The 21215-nt window shown below is 45.6% G+C and overlaps 3 protein-coding genes across 6 annotated transcripts; 2 read left to right on the top strand and 1 right to left on the bottom strand.

The window, feature by feature from the left end:
* Nucleotides 1-424: 424 nt before the first annotated feature.
* Nucleotides 425-6663, bottom strand: ripk1l (receptor (TNFRSF)-interacting serine-threonine kinase 1, like). Its single transcript, XM_061798698.1, is given in 11 exon segments — nucleotides 425-1906; nucleotides 2196-2345; nucleotides 2429-3016; nucleotides 3229-3304; nucleotides 3382-3458; nucleotides 3520-3669; nucleotides 4125-4356; nucleotides 4861-4998; nucleotides 5072-5224; nucleotides 5508-5783; nucleotides 6560-6663. Coding segments are annotated over 11 exon segments (2229 nt in total). The 5' UTR covers nucleotides 6653-6663; the 3' UTR covers nucleotides 425-1610.
* Nucleotides 6664-6799: 136 nt separating this feature from the next.
* Nucleotides 6800-13184, top strand: dusp22b (dual specificity phosphatase 22b). 4 transcript variants are annotated; one of them, XM_061798694.1, is made up of 7 exons: nucleotides 6800-7298; nucleotides 7565-7598; nucleotides 7666-7748; nucleotides 9625-9674; nucleotides 10933-11007; nucleotides 12239-12410; nucleotides 12827-13184. In XM_061798694.1, exons 1-7 carry the CDS (start codon nucleotides 7278-7280, stop codon nucleotides 12965-12967), a joined length of 576 nt encoding a protein of 191 aa, XP_061654678.1. In that variant the 5' UTR covers nucleotides 6800-7277; the 3' UTR covers nucleotides 12968-13184. The 4 variants fall into 4 exon arrangements, with proteins under 4 accessions (XP_061654678.1, XP_061654677.1, XP_061654680.1 ...); XM_061798693.1 differs by having other exon boundaries at nucleotides 12176-12410; XM_061798696.1 differs by lacking the exon at nucleotides 9625-9674 and having other exon boundaries at nucleotides 12176-12410.
* Nucleotides 13185-13340: 156 nt separating this feature from the next.
* On the top strand, nucleotides 13341-20935 carry irf4a (interferon regulatory factor 4a). Its single transcript, XM_061798684.1, is given in 10 exon segments — nucleotides 13341-13567; nucleotides 13569-13620; nucleotides 14432-14631; nucleotides 14738-14924; nucleotides 15861-15940; nucleotides 16019-16163; nucleotides 16244-16324; nucleotides 16402-16794; nucleotides 18475-18587; nucleotides 19198-20935. Coding segments are annotated over 10 exon segments (1539 nt in total). The 5' UTR covers nucleotides 13341-13420; the 3' UTR covers nucleotides 19339-20935.
* Nucleotides 20936-21215: the final 280 nt, after the last annotated feature.

Below are 21215 nucleotides of genomic sequence, written 5' to 3'. Positions count from 1 at the left end.
GTTGACTTCCCATTGTCTCTCGTCTTCAAGTGCGTTTTTCTACGTACGGTGCAAATGCACAAACATCCATTTGTGTGCCCTGCAGCAATTTCCAAGCGCATGCTAAAGTTGCCAGTCTTATGGAAACAACCCGGTCGAGCGGTCGCTAGTTAAGAACCGCCTTAAATCTGTCGGTTATTGAGTCATTTCCCGGTATGAGTTTGCATGTAAATGCACGCCATTCAAAAGGCGGAAGCGCATTATAGCACTGTTGACGTTGTGCACTTGTAGAATACAACACAAATGTAGATACATTTCATTTGTGAGTATTATAAATCAACCGTGGGAGTGTCGATGAAAGTCACGCAGGGCTTCTTTCTTCAAGTGTTCACTGTGCAATCGTAGCAGCGTTGGTTTTGCAGATTGACTGGGTCATTAGTCAGTGTGCGGGCAAATCGATTCGTTTATTGAGAAACTGGAATGACGAGAACAAAATCCAATCCCACGCCACAAACCGGTTTCCCTTTTTTTTTTTTTAACCTGTCCTGTTCCGCTGCCAGGCCATGCAGAATCTGTATTGTTTTCATGCCGGAACAGTTTTTCTGTGCAACACTGGAGTTTTTTTTTTTTTTTTTGGATACTGCCACTTTGGTTCTTTGTATTCTGATGGCGATTTATTGAAAGTTTTCACTTGGACAAAATGAGGTTTTGAAGGGGAGTGACAGAAAAGACAACCAGACAAAAATGTTGAGAGAACAAAAAAGGGTTCTATGAACACGACGATGTCACATTGGACCTGGCAGTGCAACTAGTGTGCTGTGAGAATTCTAATCATCTGTAGAAGCGGAGTTCAAAGTGAGGGGACATCAAGAATTTTGCAAGGTTAGAAGAGTTGTGTATAGCAATTAGGGAAGGGTCCCACACCAAGCAAATGAGTTCACGAGCCCCACCGCGCCAGCCGGCAGAGCCGACCTCAGTAGTCGGCCTCCCAGGCAGAGGGCGAACCGGCGACCCGCGCCAGGTGGACGGGTAGGGGCATCCAATAAGGCGCGGGGGGCCTCCACCTCCCAAAGCCATGCAGCCAGAGGGCTCCGGCCCCAGGAGCCTCACCGTGAGATTAGCAAAAAACCCGCCTCCCCCCTGAGTATGTGTGCCCAGAAGCGACGAGTGAAAAAGGAGTTCCAATGAATGGTGTGAGCGATTTAAGAGGCTCGGGATCCATCAAGTGGGACGACCACCAAGAGAGGGTTGACCGATGCCCGGTACCCGTCCCAGAGCGCGGGAGGCGCTAGCGCCCGTAGCAGACCCAAAGGCCAGAAGGGAAGCCCCTCCCGCCCCCCGAAAGAGGTGGAAGCAGGCCCGAGGAGCCTACAAAATAGGGACCCCTACCCCACTTCGCATAAGAAACTTCAGTTCAGACGTGCACGTTCTCCTCACAAGCACAAACGTACATTTGGAATGATTTGGCACCCAAACACAATCCCTAGCGACTTTCTGCATGGCTCCACACCAACCGCATTGATGTTTAAAGTATGAGAAACCGAAAACAAGGGTAATGCAAGGTTATGATTGAAACTGATTGGAAATATCGGAATAATGAGAGACTTTGGCAAATCTCGGGGAGCAGTTCATCAGATACAGGAAGTAGAAGCGCAGATGTTCAATATTTTCTGAATCACGTCGACGTCTATGATGCCTTCGAGAGCGCAGCAAAGCTTCCCAATTGTACAGCCAAGACTCCCTTCCTTCATTTTCCAGTGTTGCAGCATCTGGTGCACCATCTCTGGCAGCCCGTCGAGGAAGAAGTCGTGCTCAATGGTCTCTAGTTCCACGTCGCTCAGACCCAGACGCCGTGCATAACACTTCCATTTGGCGCCGATGTTTTTCCTCAGTACATCGAGGTGCTCTTCGGTCACAGCACGGTCCTCTACGCGAGAACAGTGAAAGCTAGTATTACAACTGCTCAGCTCAAATGTGCAGTTGACAGTGATTGATGACCGCTTCCAAATGCATGCGGTGTTCCGCAAGGATCCATCATTGATCCCGTGCTTTATGCATATCAAGTGACTGAAGCTATCGAGGCTATTATTCAGGTTAAGCCACCGCTCGATATGCAATCAAAACCACATAAACGTGGTTGAACGTTTGCTTTACTCTCAAGTGTCTCGAATGAGTCAAGACTTCCACGAAACCCGGAGTTCAAACGAGAAATTTACCATATTTCTGAATTCCTTCTCTGAGCTGAGAGCCGGTCCATATGTTACCCGGGAGAGATGAACAACTTTGAGTGGAGTCGTAGTTGTGAATACTGAGGTTGTTGTTGTTACCAATCTGGATCCCCCTGGCATTGCTGATGTAGAGAGAGCCTTCAAGAGCGGGACACTTGACATTAGTTTCATCACAAACGATCATTTGCTGCATATCGCCGCCGATCGACTTGTCTACTTACCGGAATCCTGAGCCGCCCCGCCCTTCTTTAAATTGCACAGATACCCGGAACTTTCAGACACTGAGGAAGTCGGCCAGGACTGCTGGCGGGAATAGTGGGAATCCGGATGTTGCTGATTGAAAGTTAGCAGGGAATTGATGCCGGTAGAGGTTTGCAAGAAGGATGGCTTCGGCGTGGAAGCGGTCGGCGACTCGTGGAGGCGAGCGGCAGGATGATACCGACCGTCTTCCTGGCTGCTGGGCTGCACAGGTTCCGCTTTTGTCCAGGAATGGACGGAGGACAAGAAAGGTGTGTCGTGCCACGGCTGGGCCGGGGTACTATTTGGAAGACTAGGCAGGCTATTTTGGGACTTTTTCTGACGCCGGCGATCGACGGGGTCAGACTGACCGTCGCAGTTGTAGCTGCCGTGTTTGTGGTAGTCCAACTCCGGTCGCAGCTTCTCCTCCAACGGGACTTCTGCGTCCGGCTCACCGATTGCCGCCACCGAGTCGACATCGGTCCCACGCGGCGTGGCACGGAAGTCTTCGATACTGGCTTCAACCGGCCCATTGACACTTTTGTCTGTGCTCTCCAGATTCGCTGGACAATCTACAAGATGAGAACAGTAACACAGCATCTTAGCTTTCTGGGCATTTCTTTGTTCTTTTCTTTGAAATGTGAATTTGGGCCTCATAGAAAAGAAAAGCACTGTGTGTATACCTATTGATTCTACTACACTATGAGTTTTACTTTTGGAATTGAACGACCGGGTTTTCTCCTGCCAGTCCCTAATTGACCCCCCGAAAACCACAGGCGCTCACCGGTTGAAATGCATTCATCAGTCATCGATAAGGACTTCATCTTGTCAACAAGCTGATCGGGGCCTTCGTACAGAGTCTGCATTGAGATCATGAAATCAGACACTCAATGTCGTCAAGCTGTGTGCATAATGAAAATGGATGCATTTGATTTACTCGGAGATGAACTAAATCCTTTTCCACGTGCGGCGTGAGCGTCGTCTCGTAGAAGGGACCGAATATGTCGTAGGCCTCTGCGAGGAGAGGGAGTCGAGTGAGAAAGACGGCGGTGTCGTTTTGTGGTGTCAAGCCTACCTCGAAATGTTGGTCTTTGCAGTGGGTTGTGAGCCCAGCACATCGCCATGAGCCGAGTGATCTGTAGCGGCGTGTCGTCGGGGATCAGGTCCATCGCTGGCCGGTTGCCGTTGCGGACGCACTGGCTGATTTGATCTTCGTTCCTGGCATCTGGACACATGCGTACTTGAACTCGTCACGGTAGAACACCGTCCATCGCGGGATAGCGGTTTTACCGCGTGAAACAACGGAAATACCACCGTAATCTGTACCAGTGTCAAACTGTCGCCATCATAAATCCTTTTATTATTTGGACATGAAAAGCAACATTTTCATCATCCGGTGCAAAAAACAAAAGTCATCGCTATTAACATTGAACACTCTCTCTTATCAACTTGATTAAGATTTCTGTAGCTACCGTTTAAGATTCCACTTTCGGGTGACATTTCAGGATGAACCTAAAATGCACTTTGACCAGCTCTAAACCTTTGAATGCATATCCAACTGTTCAGTGTTCCGGTGCTTTTTGTACAACAGCCGTCGGATCGACGAACGGACCGCCACGTTTCCGAGCACGTCGTCGGCTCGTACAACCTTAGGGCTACTGTCGACTTACGCCGACTTACTTGCGTAGGGCTCTTTGCCGGTGACGATGACCCAGACCACGATGGCGAAGCTGTAGACGTCGGACTTCTCTGTGGAGACGGCGTTGACGCTCTGCAGGTGCTCGGGCGCCATGTAGCTCAGAGTGCCCGCCGCCCTCATCCTGGCCGACAGGCCCATGTGACTCTTCTTGAGCGACTCCTCCTTGGTGAGTTTACTCCACGTCTTGCAGGTGGCAAGGCCGAGGTCGGCGATCTGGACAACGCGGGAAAGTGGTTATCGCGGGGGGGGGGATGCAATGCATCCCCACCTACTAAAGGTGAAAATCGGCGATATAGAGACTATATAACCTTGTAAATGTATTTGAACACACCAAAGTCAAGGCAAACATAAAACGTATAGAAAATACTGCACATAATGTAGTGTCTGTGTATATGCGTGCGTGCGTGTCGTAGAGGCGGGGCCTGGGGGCGTCGGCGATTCCGCGCGTGAGTGTCTGAGCGAGAGCTGTGGCCGGCAGCAGTTCCTGCGTGAGTGTGCTCGCGATGTTTGCATTTTATTCTTCTCCCGGTATTGAATAAACAGCCGACAAGTGAATTGCCTTTCCCACATGCGAGGGCATTACAGTAAAAAGTTATACTGTCAAAAAACCCACAAAAATCACTATGAGCCAGAGATTCCCGCAATACTGACACAAAGTAGATGCGTTCCACAAAGACACGTGTGTTATAACCACAATATAGCGGGGGAACATTGTACCTTGATGTGAAAATCTTTGTCAATCAGAATGTTCTCTGGTTTGATGTCCTTGTGTATGACTTTCCTCTCGGTGAGGTAGACCATCCCTTCCAAGATCTCCAAGATAATTCTCCCCTTGATTGATACAGGCACAGTGACCTAAATGGCAGGAAAGCGTATCTTACAATTCATCACACATGCACTGTAAACTATGAGGGGGTGCACTGCTAACCTTCTCCAGCATTGCCAGCAGGTTGCCCCTGGGCATCAACTCCATGACCAAAGAGCAGCCTCGATCCTCCATGATGACGCCCAGCAACCTGACCACCCGCTCGTGGTTCAGGCTCGCCATAATGCTACCCTCCTCCAGCAGAGACCGCTTGCTCTCCCTGGATGCATTTGAAGAGCTTCGTGATGGCACAATGGTACGTGCTCATTTGGTTGCCAAGACAACCAAGCGCACAAGTTCCATTTTGATGTGAGGTGAAAGAAGGTAACAACAAGTTGGTTTAGTTTCGTTTTGGACTGCAATGGGGAAGTTGAGACGACAACGCGGAAGTCGCATATCACATTCTGCCTTGCATGAATTCACAAAACGATTAGCAAAACCCTAAAGACCTCGGTCGCGGGTCGAAACAATTTGCTCTCCCTGCGGCTTCCGGGATTGCACGTGACCCAAATTCCAGAGTGCAGGCTGCGAATCTCCAGTGGAGACACGCGAGCCCGAAGACACCCTGAAAACAAACTTACTCATTGCGAAGGGGGCCCGTATACATGGTCTTCATCACCACAGGCCCGAGGTGGACGTGATAGCACAGGTACACCTCTCCGAAAGCCCCGTCGTCCAGGTGCTCTTTCCGGATCACATCTGTCGCTCGCAGCTGGAGCGACGACGGCGGCGGCGCGGCGGCCATAATTCCACCTTCGACGAGTAACAACACCCTCTAAAAGTGTGAGAATATGAGAACAAAAGCCAAGCTATCTCGATGAAACATAGCTTGGCATGTGCGAAGAGAGGCAGATCGCGACGGAAAGCTTCGACGGTGACGCCAAAATGCAAGCTAGCGAGCGCCCCGTGACGAAAAGCTGCTAAAAGAAGGAAGAAGCGGTGAGAAAAGGGGCCGCTATTTCATACAGCTCCAGTTCCACCAATCGCCGAAGTGACGTAGAAAGTTTTTTAAAAAAAATAAGCTTCAAACGCGCGCACACACTCGAGCGTCTACAAACTACAGCCAGTCCTATAAGTCGATGTCAGAGCAACTAATTGGGCCAGCCAAGTTCTTCCCTTCCTGTTTTTTTTTTTTTTTTGGGACCTGCGTGAACAGATTTCCACGTTTTGTTTGTGTGACTTTACAATCCCCAGTTTGGTTTAAAAAGTGGGCTATCAGGATTGAAATATACGAGCTACGCACACACTCTAATGCAAATACATATACTTGTATGAAGTAGTAGTATTGATTGAACACTTGTAACTAAGTTAAAGTAAAAAAAAAAGTACAGACTCTGAAATGCACTTGAGCAAAGAAAGTAAAGATGAATTATTACTGTCAATTACCAGCTGTGTCAAAAAATGTTTTTGGAAATCCAAACTACAAATTACACGTTTTCGTTTTGGCGATGTTCTTCTCGGTGGGGAACAGTCAGATGCTCAGGCCAGTGTGAGCAGGCTTGAGCAGTTGTCACGGTAAAGCGGCCAACGTACTGTCCTTCCATGTCTCACCTCTTCTCGCGCACTGCACAAAGCAAGTGCGGCAGGATCGATCTCTTTGTAGATGAACTGACGCCCAGACTTCCCTCTCCCCAGCCACTTCATCCAGCTCTTCCGGGGGGGATCCCGAGGCCGGCCGAAAGACGTAGTCTCTCCGGCGCGCCCTGGGTCGTCCCAGGGGTCTCCTTCCGGTGGGACCTGCCCGGAACACCTCAGCAGGGAGGCGTCCGAATCAGATGCCCCAGCCACCTCATCTGGCTCCTCTCGATGCGGAGGAGCAGAGACTCTCCTCTGAGATCCTCCCAGATGACCGAGTTGAACCCCAATGTAGAGGCGCCGAGCCGGGGGCCAATTAGTATACCCACACCCGCTCTGCGCCGCTCACCGTGGGCAACTCCAGAGTGGAAGAGAGTCCGACCCCTCTCGAGGTGACTGGTACCAGAGCCCAAGCCGACTCTATCTACAAGAGTCCGAACTACAAGTGCCATGATGCACCGCGAGGAGCAGTGAAGCTGCCTTGGCCCGCCTGGTTCAGACACACACACACGCACACGCACACACACACTCGCTCTCTCGCTCGCTCTCTCGCTCGCTCTCTCTCTCTGTCTCACTGGCGAATATGTGACCAAAGTTGCTGCTTTCTGGGGAAGCCGTCAAGCGTCAATAATAGTTGCCCGTAAGTGGGAAACGCTGTGGGACCCGCGTTTGTCTTTGTCCGCCTTCTTTGAACATGGGAAATGGCGTCAATAAGGTGAGTGCTCCTCGCACTTGAGGCGACGAGTTGACAGGACGTTCATGACGTAAGAGCAACGCCTCCTAATGAGCACTTTTTGGGGGGCACAGAGACACATTCGAAACGAAACGAAACGAAACATTCGACGTGTTTTTATAAATGGTCACCCGATGTCATTATTCGCTGATGGCGTCATTGTCTATAGTTAGGTTATCAGCCATTAGGCAGCTGTTGTGATGTTGCCTTTCACCATGGTTTCCTCTCGTGCCTCTTTCCCCCTATAGGTCCTGCCTGACTTGTATTTGGGAAATTTCAGAGGTATGACTTGCTATAAATTCTATGATCTCGTGCGTATGTTATATTGTGATGATTTTGTTCATACTAGACGCACGAGACCGAGAGCAGTTAGCCAGGAACAACATCACCCACATCCTCTCCATCCATGACAACGCGGCGCCCATCCTTCAGGTAATGTCACTTTGCTGCTTTTCACCACCCGTAGGGTGTATTTTGGAACTTTACAATTTATTGGGGTCATAAGAAGACCCTGCACTCTCAAAAACATGACATGTTACCAATGTCTACCCCAAACGGTACAAGGATAATTCCACAATTGGAGAACAATTTAGGCACCAACATTAAAAATAACAACAACAAAAAAAACAGACCTTTTTGTAATGTTTCTATAAAAATAGATAAACCATCGTATGATGAAATGAAAACGTGAAAGTGGCTTACCTTACCTCATCCTCAGGCAATTCGGTCGAGAATGTCGTTTCTGCTGAGTCATGTAGCTCACTTTTTTTTTTCTCTTCCCCTCGATGGCTAAACGGTATTAGTAGCAGGTTTGCATGTATGTTGCAACTTCAGAGCCTAATTACTACTATTTTGAAACATGTCTGTGAAAAAACAAAATGTTTTCACATTTACAAGGCAAGGGAAGACAAATGTATTTATATTGCGCATTTGATGACGCAACGTGCTTCACGTGATTTCAAAAGCATTTCAAAACAAATCGCAAAAGACACATCCAAGAAATCCTACCGAAAAAAAGCTTCTTTCAAACATATTTGATCTGTTACACTGTACTTGATATGGACGTTGATCACCAAGCGGGAGAGACGAGAAAAAAGACATTTTTTATGAGCTTTTTGGCGATTGAAATATTTCGTCGTCAATTTGACTATATACAGCTACAGTTACATGTTTCCTCTCTGTTTTGGATATGCTAATGTGGATTCTTCTGGGGTTTTCAATGTTCTTGCTCGCTGAAACGTCTCTTGCCCGTTCTGTTTTGAATTTCCTCTTGAGTCCTCTTGCGCCAGGTATGCGAATTGTTACAAACAGATAGAGTGTGAAAATAAATGCTGCATGCCTGAGTAACGTTACGCTGAAATCTGAATGTTTCACGGGGATAAAGTTTTGTAATCCTGAACTCTCCTTTGAAAAAGGAGAGGAAGAAAAAGGCAAAAATACATAACCATTCCTGTGTGCATCCCTTAAGAAAAGGTACTTCGCCAGCAACAACGCTTTGACGTCCGAGTGGGTCGGATGTCTTTCACAAACGGTCGTCAAGCGGGAGCTCGAAAAGCTTTTGGTGTTCTTCAAAATCAGGCTCGCTAATTACACATCGAGCACATCCGAGACTGTGATTGTGCTGTATGTGTCTATATAGCTGGGATAGGCTCCAGCACGCCCGCGACCCTAGTGAGGAGAAGCGGAACGGAAGGTGAACGAAGGAATGAATATATATGTATACACTCCGATAATAACCCCTGCTAGACATCTTACAGACAAAGGTGTATCACATCTTAATTCCTCCACACCTGAACGGAACTTTTCCACAGTACTACCCGTTGATCATTGTCTTCTTTCGGTCCTGAAACTACATTTTGACATTAGTTAGCCCAGTTCAAACACAGAACCAACAGTTCTTAGTTCTGGGATACTAGTGTTCACATGTGACATTGTGTGCTTTGTTAATTACGACATATGCAGTTACGTGTGCTGCTGCTGCTACATAAATGTTCCGAGGACCCGGTAACACCATTAAACTGAACGTTCTAGTTCTAGCAACTCGAGTTATCCGACCCTTTAGACAGGAGTGCACATACTAGTCTTGTCAGGTTGTTCGGGAAGTCGCATTGGCCATTAGTACTTCTATTGGTGCAGCGCTGGACCGCTGCAGAGTGGCATACAGAATGCCGACAAATTGTTGCTTTCTTTGCTGTGCGCATATCTAGCCGGCTCCTGCCGCTGCAGACGTTGCGGATCGTTCGCATTTTTCACCGGATGCTAATTGTTGCTGTGCTAATTAAAACAGCTAGTACGCTCTGTCCTCCAGGAGATGACCTATCTTTGCATTTCAGCGGCCGACCTGCCTACGCAAAACCTGTAAGTTCCACACACCAACAGTGCACAACACTAAAAGACAACGAGAGAAAGAAAGACAGCTTTGTGTTTGCGCGGTGTGGGCGGCAGGTTGTGTTTCTTCAAGCTAAACGTGGAAATGATACGCCTCCGCAAGCTCACTAGCTACTGTCGTCACATTCAGCCTTTAAATGCGTGCGGAGGCATTAACAAAGGTGTTTCTTTGGCGCTAAAGGAGGTGTGTTTTGCATTTTCTTCCTCACAATTGAAAACGGTTGTCTTACTCTCAGTGACATGCGTTTGTCAAAATACCTCAAGGATCAAGAATAATAGTCCACTCAACAAACTCCACTGCTTGCCTTGTGGGACTTTTTTTCTGCCCTACGTTCTGCTGGGCTAATGGCGAGAACCGTCACGACGACAGGGCCTTCTTTTTGCACGAGCAGAGCGAAGACTGTTGAGAAAAAGGGAGCGTCCGTAAATTGTAATTGTTGGAGGCGGCAGTTCATACACTGCATTGTGCACCTGGCGTACGGACTCAACGCAGTGAACCTTCGCTATTTGCGAGCGATAGGGCCAACCGAGCCCTGTCGCCAAATGTGCGAAGAGTTGAGATTCCCCAAAAGGCTGTGGAATTGCGTGTAGATGCCTCAAGATATAGAGGGGATCGTAAAGCACCAACACTATGCTTCCAATTCCTATGTTATATAAAACCAGGGTTGCAATATAGAACCTCTGAAGCGTATTTATTTTTGTGGGTGTTGTGGGGCGGTATATTATGTAAATGATCCCCCTTCTTACATAACTGTGGGCTTCCTCACATGCCTTTTCAGGATTAGGCAGAAAACCAAATATTTTCTTGGTTGTTTCACACTTGTTGGGTGGGCAGGCACTGCAGGCTCAGAGACCCAACGATTTGTATATCAGACATTCCAAAATAAAAGCCGGAAGGAGGGCTCTCTGTTGTGGAGCTTTTTATATGCACTAACTTCACATACACGTGCATGATGTCACGCATTTACAGTACACACACACACACTGAGAACTGACGCAAATACTCTTGTAACCTTTTACTGCGCTATTTGCCTCCGAGCCGTGTTTGAAATGTGAAATGCGAAATCGGACGCTAATTTGAACACAGCCTGAATTTGAAGTGTCTCCAGCCTTCCGGGTTGTATCAAGTGCAAAACAACACGTCCACGTCCAAAGTTGTCCAAAAAAGGCAATAGAGAAGCATGGAGTGACAGTTTGTTTTTCTGTTCTTTTTCTTTGCCCTCCACAGGACTCAACACTTTAAACAGAGCATCATGTTCATGCACGAGTCGCGACTGAAAGGAGAAGGCTGCTTGGTTCACTGGTGAGACAGAAACAGTGATGTCATACATGAGTACCGTCATTTCTCGTGTATAATGCGCACCCCCCCCCCCCCCCCCCCCCCCAAAAATTGTCAAAAGTCAATCGTGCGCATTATACATAAGGGGGGGGGGGGGAACTTTCACATTTTATAAATATATGCCGCCATCTAGTGGTTATGAAAAAGCTGTACATTTTCATTGCAAAATGCCACCGCCACCTAGTGGTTATAAAAAACATGCAGCCTACACTTTCATTCCAATATGACCGGGGTACGTACGTATGACTGTATGTACAGTTGTTCTCATAAGTTTACATACCCTGGCAGAATTTGTGAAATATTGTTTTTGTTTTTTTTGTATGACTGAACAATAACCATCATTAATTTCTTTATGGTTATGTTTTGTTGAATGATAATGCTTTTCTGAAATGCTTGAGCGTTTAATTTGAATTCCATTAAAATAAAATTAAAGGTGTTTTGCCTGGTCCTTCATGTTTTCTTTCAAGAATTGTACCCATCCTACAAATTCTGCCTGGGTAATCAAACATATGAGCACAACTGTGTTTTCTCATTTACTATAAAAGTAATAATAAAAGTAGGGCTGTGAATTTCAATATAAGAGCAAGTAAATAAAAAAAAAAAGGATTATGTTCAAATAACATGCTTCAGAATAATTCTTTGAAAAAAAACGAACAAAATACAGAAAATACTTCGTTTTGATCATATAGGTAGGTAGAAGCACAATCGTGCATTGTAAAAATGCATTATACATGGGTAGAAGGGTTTTCCAGAATTTTGAGGTCAACTTTGGGGGTGCGTATTAAACATGGGTGCGCATTATACACGAGAAATTACGGTAATTGTGTCGCAACCGTAGACTGACAATTTGCTTGTACATGCCGCTACAACTAGAGCCAAGTATTTCCTCCAGATATAAATGCACTCTTCATTAGTACTGGTAAGTGAGTACGTACTAATAGGTACTGATCACATTAGTCTGTGTAGGCCTACCTAATGAAATGTCCTGTTTTGTCCTTTGGCTCCCTGGAAAATAAGATGAAGTGTCTCCAGCTAATCTTCCGTAAAGGAGTATAGTAAATAAATAGAACCAACAGGACTACTCATTGTATTTACATAAAAGATGTTTCTTCCCATTGGGTGTTTTTTTTAGTCGTGTATGTGGAAAAACTGGAGAGAAGTCGATCACGCATGCTCAACCCCCTTTCCGGTACAGTCTGGCAGGCGTGTCCCGCAGCGTCACCCTGGTGGTCGCCTACATTATGACAGTGACAGGACTTGGCTGGAAGGAGGCTCTGGCTGCCGTGAGGGTGGTCCGGCCCAGCGCTGGCCCGAACTTGGGCTTCCAGCGCCAACTCCAGGAGTTCCAGACGACTCATGTCGATGAAGTCAGTTACTTTGCCATTTTAGGCTGGATTTATACTGCAGGTCCATGTGCCCAGTTATGATGTAATGCCTACCTCCAGTTGTTTTGTCTATTTGCAGGTGTGAAGAATTTCACTTTGATTTTGTTTTTCATGTTTTGGCAGTCATATTGCAGCATTTAACTTATTTTTTCTACACTTGAATGTTCATGAATATGAAATAATATAATTTAAAAATAATAATAATAATGATTTTAAAAAATACTGTAAATGGTTATGATAGTGATAGTTTGACACTGCAATGGATGATTTCAATTTCAATTATTTCCTATTGGGAAAATAACGGGATTTTAATTGTGTTTGAGCTGTAAGGTTCTTTTTTTTTTTTGCTATACTAAAAAAAAAAAAATACAAATAAAAAATGTTTCCACTTCTTACAGTTCAGGAAGTGGCTCCAGAGGGAATATAAGGACAAAACGTTCAACGATGAAGCAGACATTCAAGAGCTGCTCGCTAGATCTTCTAAAGTCAAAGGCAAGCAAGTGGAAAACCCGGAATGGACCCCACGGGAAGCCCTCTGAGCTCTTTGGCGACCCCGGCCACCATCTTGCTACTGTGGAACCACTGCACAAGTGTGAAAAGCTGGATTGCTCACACAAAAACCAAGGACTTGTTTTTATCATTGATTGATTGATTGTTGTCCTAACTTATACATAGTGTGCGCTGTTTTTTGTTTTGTTTTCCAGTGTCATGTCAATCTGACTTCAAATTTGGAAATAATAAAAAGAGTGAATTCAAGTGTTAGGGGCAATAAGACTGCGGCATGTGTGCTGAAGTTGTAGACGCTCTTCCTGTTTACTGATGCGCCTGAGAGGTCATGTGTGGCCACAACAAAAACGTCAAGACAGTCTTCCTTTGTCACACTCTATGTGCACTTGTTCTTGAGAAAAGCTGCCTTTAAAATGTCTCAAAAGAGACAACACAGATCCTCAAAATGAAACACACACGGCGCGGTAGTTGTATTTGCCAGCGACATGATTGGTGTCCGTGCAGTCAGTGTTCCAGCGGAGGGACGCAGCAGCAGGCACCTGACTGCCGAGCATCTCTTTTGCAAAGTTCTTCGCACGTCAGGCTCCTCCCTGCTTCCTGCAGCCAATCGACATATGATAAGATTTAAGATTCCGCCACAAGAGGAGAGAGTCCATGCAGAGTGAGGCAACTTGTCTGCTCAAAGGTAAGCCACTGCTCATGCGTTTCTATTCTCCCTTTGTATCCCATGTATGTCATATTATGCCATGAGGACAAATGTACTTCAATCGCCGTTTTTTTTTACTTCAAATATTGCTATTTAATTATATTATTTATCATCATACATAGGGCTCCAATTGCCTGATTGGTGCTAAATAACTTGTGGTTATGTTAGATGAAATATACATCTGCATTGTGTATAGCTACCATTATGGCGTCTTCCAAAGTGACACTTTTAGTCTGGTTCATTTGAATCTTGTACAGAAATTTAGAACCAGAAAAATCTTTATTATCCAAGTATAACAAAAAAATAATCATTTGTGGCTCGTGGTTGGTGTGACTTGAGGACTTAAGTGAAAAAAGAAAACATAAAAATAGGTAAATTAAGTTCATATATGTGCACCGGGTCAATAAGCGATATAAGTTGTGGCATTTGTGCAGTAAAACCAATCAGCAAGGGAAGTGTACAAAGTGACCAAGCTACAATGATAAATACAGTAATAATGGCACAACATACATGTGCAACAAAAAAAAAAACATGTTTGGGGAAAAACTGCGTTTCTAATATGAGTTTTGCTCTTAACAGTTTAAAAACCTCCACCAAGGACATACAAACCCAATTCGGATCACCTGAACAGATACTCTTATGAATATTCATGTACAGTATAAGGACATTCTGACACCAAACTGTACAAAACCCCCCCTCTAAATCTACACCCAATGTTTCAAATACGAGCTAGCTTCTTAGATGGACGTAATACCGCAACCTGATTTTCTGTTTCAATTCCCTCCCACAGAGATGAATCTGGAGGAGCACAACGGCCCGGCAGCGGGCTGCTGCAACGGCAAACTGAGGCAGTGGCTGATCGATCAGATTAATAGCAAGAAATACCCCGGCCTGGTTTGGGAAAACCACGAGAAAACCATCTTCAGGATTCCGTGGAAGCACGCGGGCAAGCAGGACTATAACCGAGAGGAGGATGCTGCGCTCTTCAAGGTCACGCCTCGGACTTCCATCTTGTTGGAAGCAAACGTCACTGTTCCCTGCCCAAAGTGTTGATATGAAAGAACATGAAATTTGTCTCATTCTGTGATTGTTCCAGGCGTGGGCTTTGTTCAAGGGGAAATATAAAGAAGGCGTGGACAAGCCAGACCACACCACGTGGAAAACCAGGCTTCGCTGCGCCCTCAACAAAAGTAACGACTTTGATGAGCTGACACACAGAACCCAGCTGGACATCTTGGAACCTTACAAAGTCTACAGGATCATTCCAGAAGCGGCCAAAAGAGGTAACATGTAGGCTGACAGTCGACTCTGCAATCGACAGGAAGCACGAAGGAAGTCGGAGCCTGTACCAAAAAGGACCTTGTGCTTTTTTTAGAGGGCTTCAGTTACCAGAGTGCAGAGTGCCGCCTCCAGTCGAGCGTAACTCTGCGTTTAGGCACAAAACAAGAACTGCGATATGAATGCTGGCTTTACTAGACATAAGTACTCATTCCAAAATTCAATATATCGAGGGTGGCGCAGCGGCCGACTGCTTAGCACATCCACATCACAGTTTTGAGGTTGCGGGTTCAAATCCGGCCTGGCCTGTGTGCCTGCGTGGGTTTTCTCCGGGTTCTCCGGTTTCCTCCCGCACCCCAAAAACACGCAGGGTTAGGTTGATTGAAGACTCGAAATTGTCCGTAGGTGTGAACGTCAGCGCGAATGGTTGTTTGTTTCTGTGTGTCCTGCGATTGGCTGGCGAGCGGTTCCGGGTGTACCGGGTGGCCTCTCGCCCATTGTCAGCTGAGATAGGCTCCAGCACGCCCCGCGACCCCAGTGAGGACAAGCGGTACGGAAAATGGATGGATGGAAATATATTTCGGGCCTGCAAAGTTCCCCTGTAAATTCCTTTTGTTTCTTTTTGTTGTGATTATTCTGAGGGCAAACCAATCACTCTTTGCTTCACTCACGGGCCTTCCCGTATTCAAAACATCTTGGTGAAAATCCAAGGTGCGTAGTAAGGAGCTGCAGTGCTCTTTCGCATTTACTTAAAGGTGCCATATTTGACCAAACCCAGTACCAGATCAACCTATCAACTGGAGCCAGGCAATTGCCCATTGTTATTGTGGTAGAAAAGAAAAAACTGTTGCTTTTCTTTCAGTTCAAGTGCCCGCATATTTTGTGCCTAATTGTCAAAGATCTTTTTGCATGATTGGCTCACTAGTCGTCAAATCTAACAGGAACGAAGATGAGCGCCAGTACAGAAGGTGCATCCCGTTCCTTTGATATGATTCCTCCCTATTCAACACTGCTCAGCCAGGTAAGCGCCTTCAAGCTCCGATCAACCTGTGCGGATTGTATTCTCGGTCTGAACGTACAAACGCACATGGGTTCGCAGGAGATAAGAGACTGGAGAGATTGCAAACGTCCCGAACAACACCCCGTCGCTCCTGTACGTCACTGCGGATCGCACGCAGAGTTCCCATATTCTCAATTCTCGTCGGCGATCGGCCGAGCTTGGCCTGAGCCGCAGTCAGAAAACGGTACAAAAATGCATTCCATTTGTACACAAGCGTGCCTGTGACGTATCAATTGGATAGCCCTCGTGTCTCAATCTCCGCAGGCTTTCCGTTCCCCTTCCACCCCTGCATGTCGGAGGCCCAACAACCTTTGTATACGACGGACGACAGCAGTATGATAACAGGTTGGCAAATTCGACATCGGGGCATCAAATGACATGGACTCATACAAGCTATATGTCACTATGTCTCTTCCCTCCAGATTTCAGCCTGCATGTGTCCCTATTCTACAGAGAGTCTTTGGTGAAGGAGGTGACCACCAGCAGCCCCGAAGGTTGTCGCATCACCCCTCATTCCTCCTCCTCCCCCTCGCCGCCATCCACTTCCCCGTGCCCCCCGGAGATTCACAGCGGGGCGGATATCGTTCTCTTTCCGTTGCCGTTCCCCGAGTCTCAAAGGCAGGGCGCCGAGAGGCTTCCTGATATCCTGGAGCGGGGAGTGATGCTGTGGATGACGCCCGACGGCCTTTACGCCCGGCGCCTTTGCCGAGGCCGCGTGTTCTGGGAGGGACCCCTTGCTCCCTATGTGGATAAACCCAATAAACTGGAGAAAGATATGCCGTGTAAACTCTTTGATACCCAGCAATTTCTGAATGGTGAGTGCAAAGATGCTTTTGAAAATCTAGAAACTGACTATGATGCAATGCAATATGTAAAGGTCTTAAGGTCATATTATCAATTTGTTCACAATGTGTCTTATAGACACAGGTACAACAAATGCTGATTTAGGGTCACTTATTCTTAATATAACATCTGTGGGTAGGAAATTGGGAATTCTTTATAAGGTTTCAAGTTTTTCAGTGGCAGGTAAATGTCCCCTTTGTGGGACTAATAAAGGTTCTCCTATCTTATTTTTTTCAAAGATGACACATTTTGGTGAGAAGAAAAAACATTGATGACATCCTAAAACGTTTCCAAAATATTAGTTTAGAATGGTGTGAGTTTGACGTTTCCCTTGAGTGATATTAGCGAGTATAATGAATTCAATTAAATGTCCCCCAAATCCCTGGCAAGTGGTATCCAATACTATCCAGGTGGCAGCACAATGCTACAGAGTTGAGAAATGAATCTCTCTTTGTCAACAAAAAAAGCGAATACTAGCTTACTTGCCACGTGCTAAACGGCGGCCATGCGCTAAGTAATAGAAGTCATTTTGAGCAGTCGCTTTTTTGTCGAAGGCTTAGGACACAGGTGCTAAAAACAAAGTAAAACAGAAGCTTTTTGTAAAGGCAGCTTAGTTTTTCTTTTTCTTATCCTATGGCTAGAGTAACTGCTAGTTTAATGGTCCCTTCAGCTATTTGCTGGCAGTGCAAAGATTCCTGCTGATGCAGAAGATGCAGAAGGCCTACTTCAGGTGCTCTTTAGGTGGGTAAGCCCCCGTTAGTGATGATGGCACTCGCATCTTTATCACGGGGCCACCCGCGCTAACACGGCTAATGTGGGGGGGTTTTTCTGTACACTTTCATGCCAACATATTTTCACGAAACTCACGAGATGCTTTCAGATTAATTGTCTGACAAAGAACATGTCACGAGGGGAATATGTAGTTGGTTTTTTTTCCCCCCTGTGACATTTTGAACTGTGTGTAATTGGATTTCTAATGTTCCTATTAGTAGAGGTGTCAAAAATATGTACACTCTTTATTTAAGAAGTACACATACTTTTGTAAAAAAAAAAAAAAAGAAAGAAAGAAGACCAAATGTTGAAGTAAAGATTCAACATTCATTTTTATAACCAAGAGCTAGCAAGTGGTCAAGCTAGGCTATGTCAGGCTTTTATGCTATCAAAGTGTCGTCCCATAGTTTTGCTAACGTTGTGAACTGACCAAGAATAAATGCCAAATTAGCTAATGATACATAAAAATACACCTCACCATTTTCAGATTACACATCATTTTTCAATGCCAAGAAGGTTTCAGGCTGGCCCAATAATTCTCGAATCAGGTCATAGATGCGAATAGCTTACCTCATTAAGACCTCAACCGCAGTTGACCTAAGCACTTTCTATTTACGTTTTCTTAAGTCGTGTCGTCATCCGCGTGAGTTGAAGAAAGCAACGACCCTATTTCGACAAAGTAAGGAGTATAAAGTACAGCTACCTGTGTTCAAATGTAATAAGTCAAAGTAAAAAGTCGTCAGAAACCTTAACGCTCAAGTAAAGTACAAGGACCCGAAAAATCTACGTAAGTGCAGTAAACGATGTAGTCGTATTTTGCTTCCCTCCCACCGCTGCCTAAGAATGAGTTATGTGCTAACCTATTGTGTCCGCTCCCTCAGAGCTTCAAGATTTTGCCCACAATGGACGACGTGTGCCGAAACACCAGGTGGTTCTTTGTTTTGGAGACGAGTACCCCAACCCACAGCGTCCAAGAAAGATGATCACAGCTCAGGTACTCATGCACGACTACGCTTACAAGTATTTCCAAATCACATGAGCAGTTTGTGAAAATATTCTAGCAATATTTGCATTATGCTCCTGACAACGGTCTGGTTTGAAAAGAATAGAATTATTCATTATTCTGAAGTTTTTGCTGAATGGCAAATTGACCGTTCAGCAAAAACGTCTTGTCCATAGCTGTAAAGCTAACGTACAAAACAAAACCAACAAAAGACCATTAGTAGTATCTTTTCGTGTACCGAGTTTCCTCATCGATATCAATCCTACTGTTATTTTGAACTCAAAATATGAATTTACCCAGAGCCAAGGTATTGGTCGTCTGAATTCAAACCTTTACCATTTCTATTTAGATGAATGTACATTTGATTTGGTCCCGACCTTGCAATTCTCCAGACAAAGAAAACAAATGCTCATCGTATAGGACAATAAACATTGGTTCAGTTGTTCCGTCCTATTTTTTCATAAATTGAGTTTGCCGCTTGAAGGACTGAAATGGCCGCTGACGGGGAAACGGTACGGCAGCCCTTTCGAGGCCCCTGCTTATCTGCATGTAGAAATAAGTCAGCAGTAACCAACATGTTTCACACGTCATTTCCTTTTAGGTGGAGCCAGTGTTTGCCAGAAACTTGTTCAACTATTACCAGCAGAGCAATGGCCACTACTCGCAGACTTACCAACACACCCGGGAACAGAACACATCGGGTCCAAACGCCCTTCTGTCCCAGAGACCCTCACACATCTAGGAGTGACGCACACAAGCGCAACCTTTATCACATCTATCAATGACACAATGTGGGGAGGCCCCTATTCAATCACCCCCCACACACACACCAGATCCCCCAGCACGCCTATACATTGCTGAGTCTCTTTACGTGCGCTTTACGAATATTTCTGACTGTGTGTGCGAAGGATGCGGTTTTACGGGCTGGGGGCATTCTGACAGGAAATACTACCACAGGTGCACAGGAAGTACGGCCCCTCACAAGAACACAGGGATAACGCATTCTGTGAATAAATATGTATGTCATAAAAATGTACCGACAGAAGGTGACACAGTAGTCCATAGTTGAGAAAGTATTTGTCAACAGAGCTTGATACACGTACACATCCACTAATTATGCTTTTTAGCATCTTGACACTTTTGCCCTCATAAATTCACTATCATTTCAAATACTGTGCCACTTGATGTGATCATATTATGTGCGGGATTTTTATAGATGGGCATGATCAACAATTCATCGAATAACGGGCTGTTGGCCGATCGTGTTTGAATTGATTATCGATGAGTCGTGTCTTGAAGCAGTCGAGCCCAAATGGAGTGCTTGGGGGCGCCGCTGATTCGGCTAGTTTGTTAAGGACAACAAAGTGAGGTCAGCTGTGAGAAGTCAGGCTACATCGGCGCTATGGCGCCGCTCGTCCGGGCACAGGAGATCAAAACATTCCCCAAAAAGATTTTCCCACGTCATTAAAAAAAAAACAAAAAAAACAGGATTCATATCAAATAGTTTATCGCTGATATTTCCCGTAGCTGAACTAGTACATATACACTCACAGTGTCATCGTTGTGCTCGTGTACTACCCTTGTTGAGTTGGACTTGACTTTTACAGACGACACGTGTCCGTGGCAAACCTTGGAAATGAGCAAAACTGTATTCCCTCGCCGGTTAACGTCGAACAAGGTGGGCGCAACAAACGTCCAAAAGCAAAAGCAAAATGTCACAATAAATGACCTCATATTTCGTGTCGTCTGTCGGACATTTGACTGAAAAATGTCACTTGACTGAATCGAGACTAAAGTCACTCTATGGTCAGCTCATTTTTCAGCGACTAAAAAAAGAGCGTCGCTTGGAAATAGTGTCCTGTAACCTGTAAGGAAGCTGCGGCTGTTTCCCTTTAACCCGAAACTAGCGACCTTACAAATGAGAAGAAAAACTACCTCTGTGGTTTTCTGTGCAGGTTGAGTCAGGGAGGAGCTTTCGGGTTTCCTCTGCATTATCGCGCTTACACAACTGCATTCGAAGCGAGCAGATCGTTTGTTCCAGATTCCAACAAGTTCTCTTTAATCAGTAATATGTCAGCAAGTCCCGTTCAATTCATAGGTTTCATGACGTATTTGTTTTCATTGGCGCAGAGTTTCAACAGTCAGCGTTGACTTCCCTTTCACTCGAAACCGCCTCACTCTCACAATGTCTTCAAACGTGTACAAGTGGCCTTCATTTGCATGTTGTGTGCGCGTGTGCGTCCTTCCTCTCTGAATCCTGCTCTTCGTATTGTACAATTGATTTGATTTTGAATGGAAATAGAAATAGAAATGAGGAAGAGTAAAGTTGTTTGTTTGTTTCTCATTGTTTCATGACTATTGAAAGTACGTGACATTTATGGTCGTTCCCGTCAATGAGTCGTTGCCATAAAACCATTCCACTGAATTTGTCAAAGCCACAGTACAACAAATGCTGACCTTTATTACAAAGCATAAATAATTCATTCATTTTCGAATAAATAGAAACGGACTAGACAATTTGTTTCCTAGGGATAAACTGAGAAACTTTGTTTCTTTTTTTCTTCCTTCCACTCACACATTTGCCTCGCGTTTCCCCTTTCCGCTGTGCAGGAAGCCACA

Source organism: Phyllopteryx taeniolatus, chromosome 14 (genome assembly GCF_024500385.1).
Source record: "Phyllopteryx taeniolatus isolate TA_2022b chromosome 14, UOR_Ptae_1.2, whole genome shotgun sequence".
NCBI classification, from domain to species: domain Eukaryota; kingdom Metazoa; phylum Chordata; class Actinopteri; order Syngnathiformes; family Syngnathidae; genus Phyllopteryx; species Phyllopteryx taeniolatus.
Note: the sequence above shows the minus strand (reverse complement) of the source record. Positions and strands in the feature narration are given on the sequence as shown.

Bases quoted from the DNA above. Each gene is read 5' to 3' on its own strand.
- dusp22b (XM_061798693.1), top strand. From the start codon at position 7,278: ATGGGAAATGGCGTCAATAAG. The intron at 7,299-7,564 runs GTGAGTGCTCCT...TTCCCCCTATAG, and splicing joins TGGGAAATGGCGTCAATAAG to GTCCTGCCTGACTTGTATTT. The intron at 12,411-12,826 runs GTCAGTTACTTT...CACTTCTTACAG, and splicing joins AGACGACTCATGTCGATGAA to TTCAGGAAGTGGCTCCAGAG.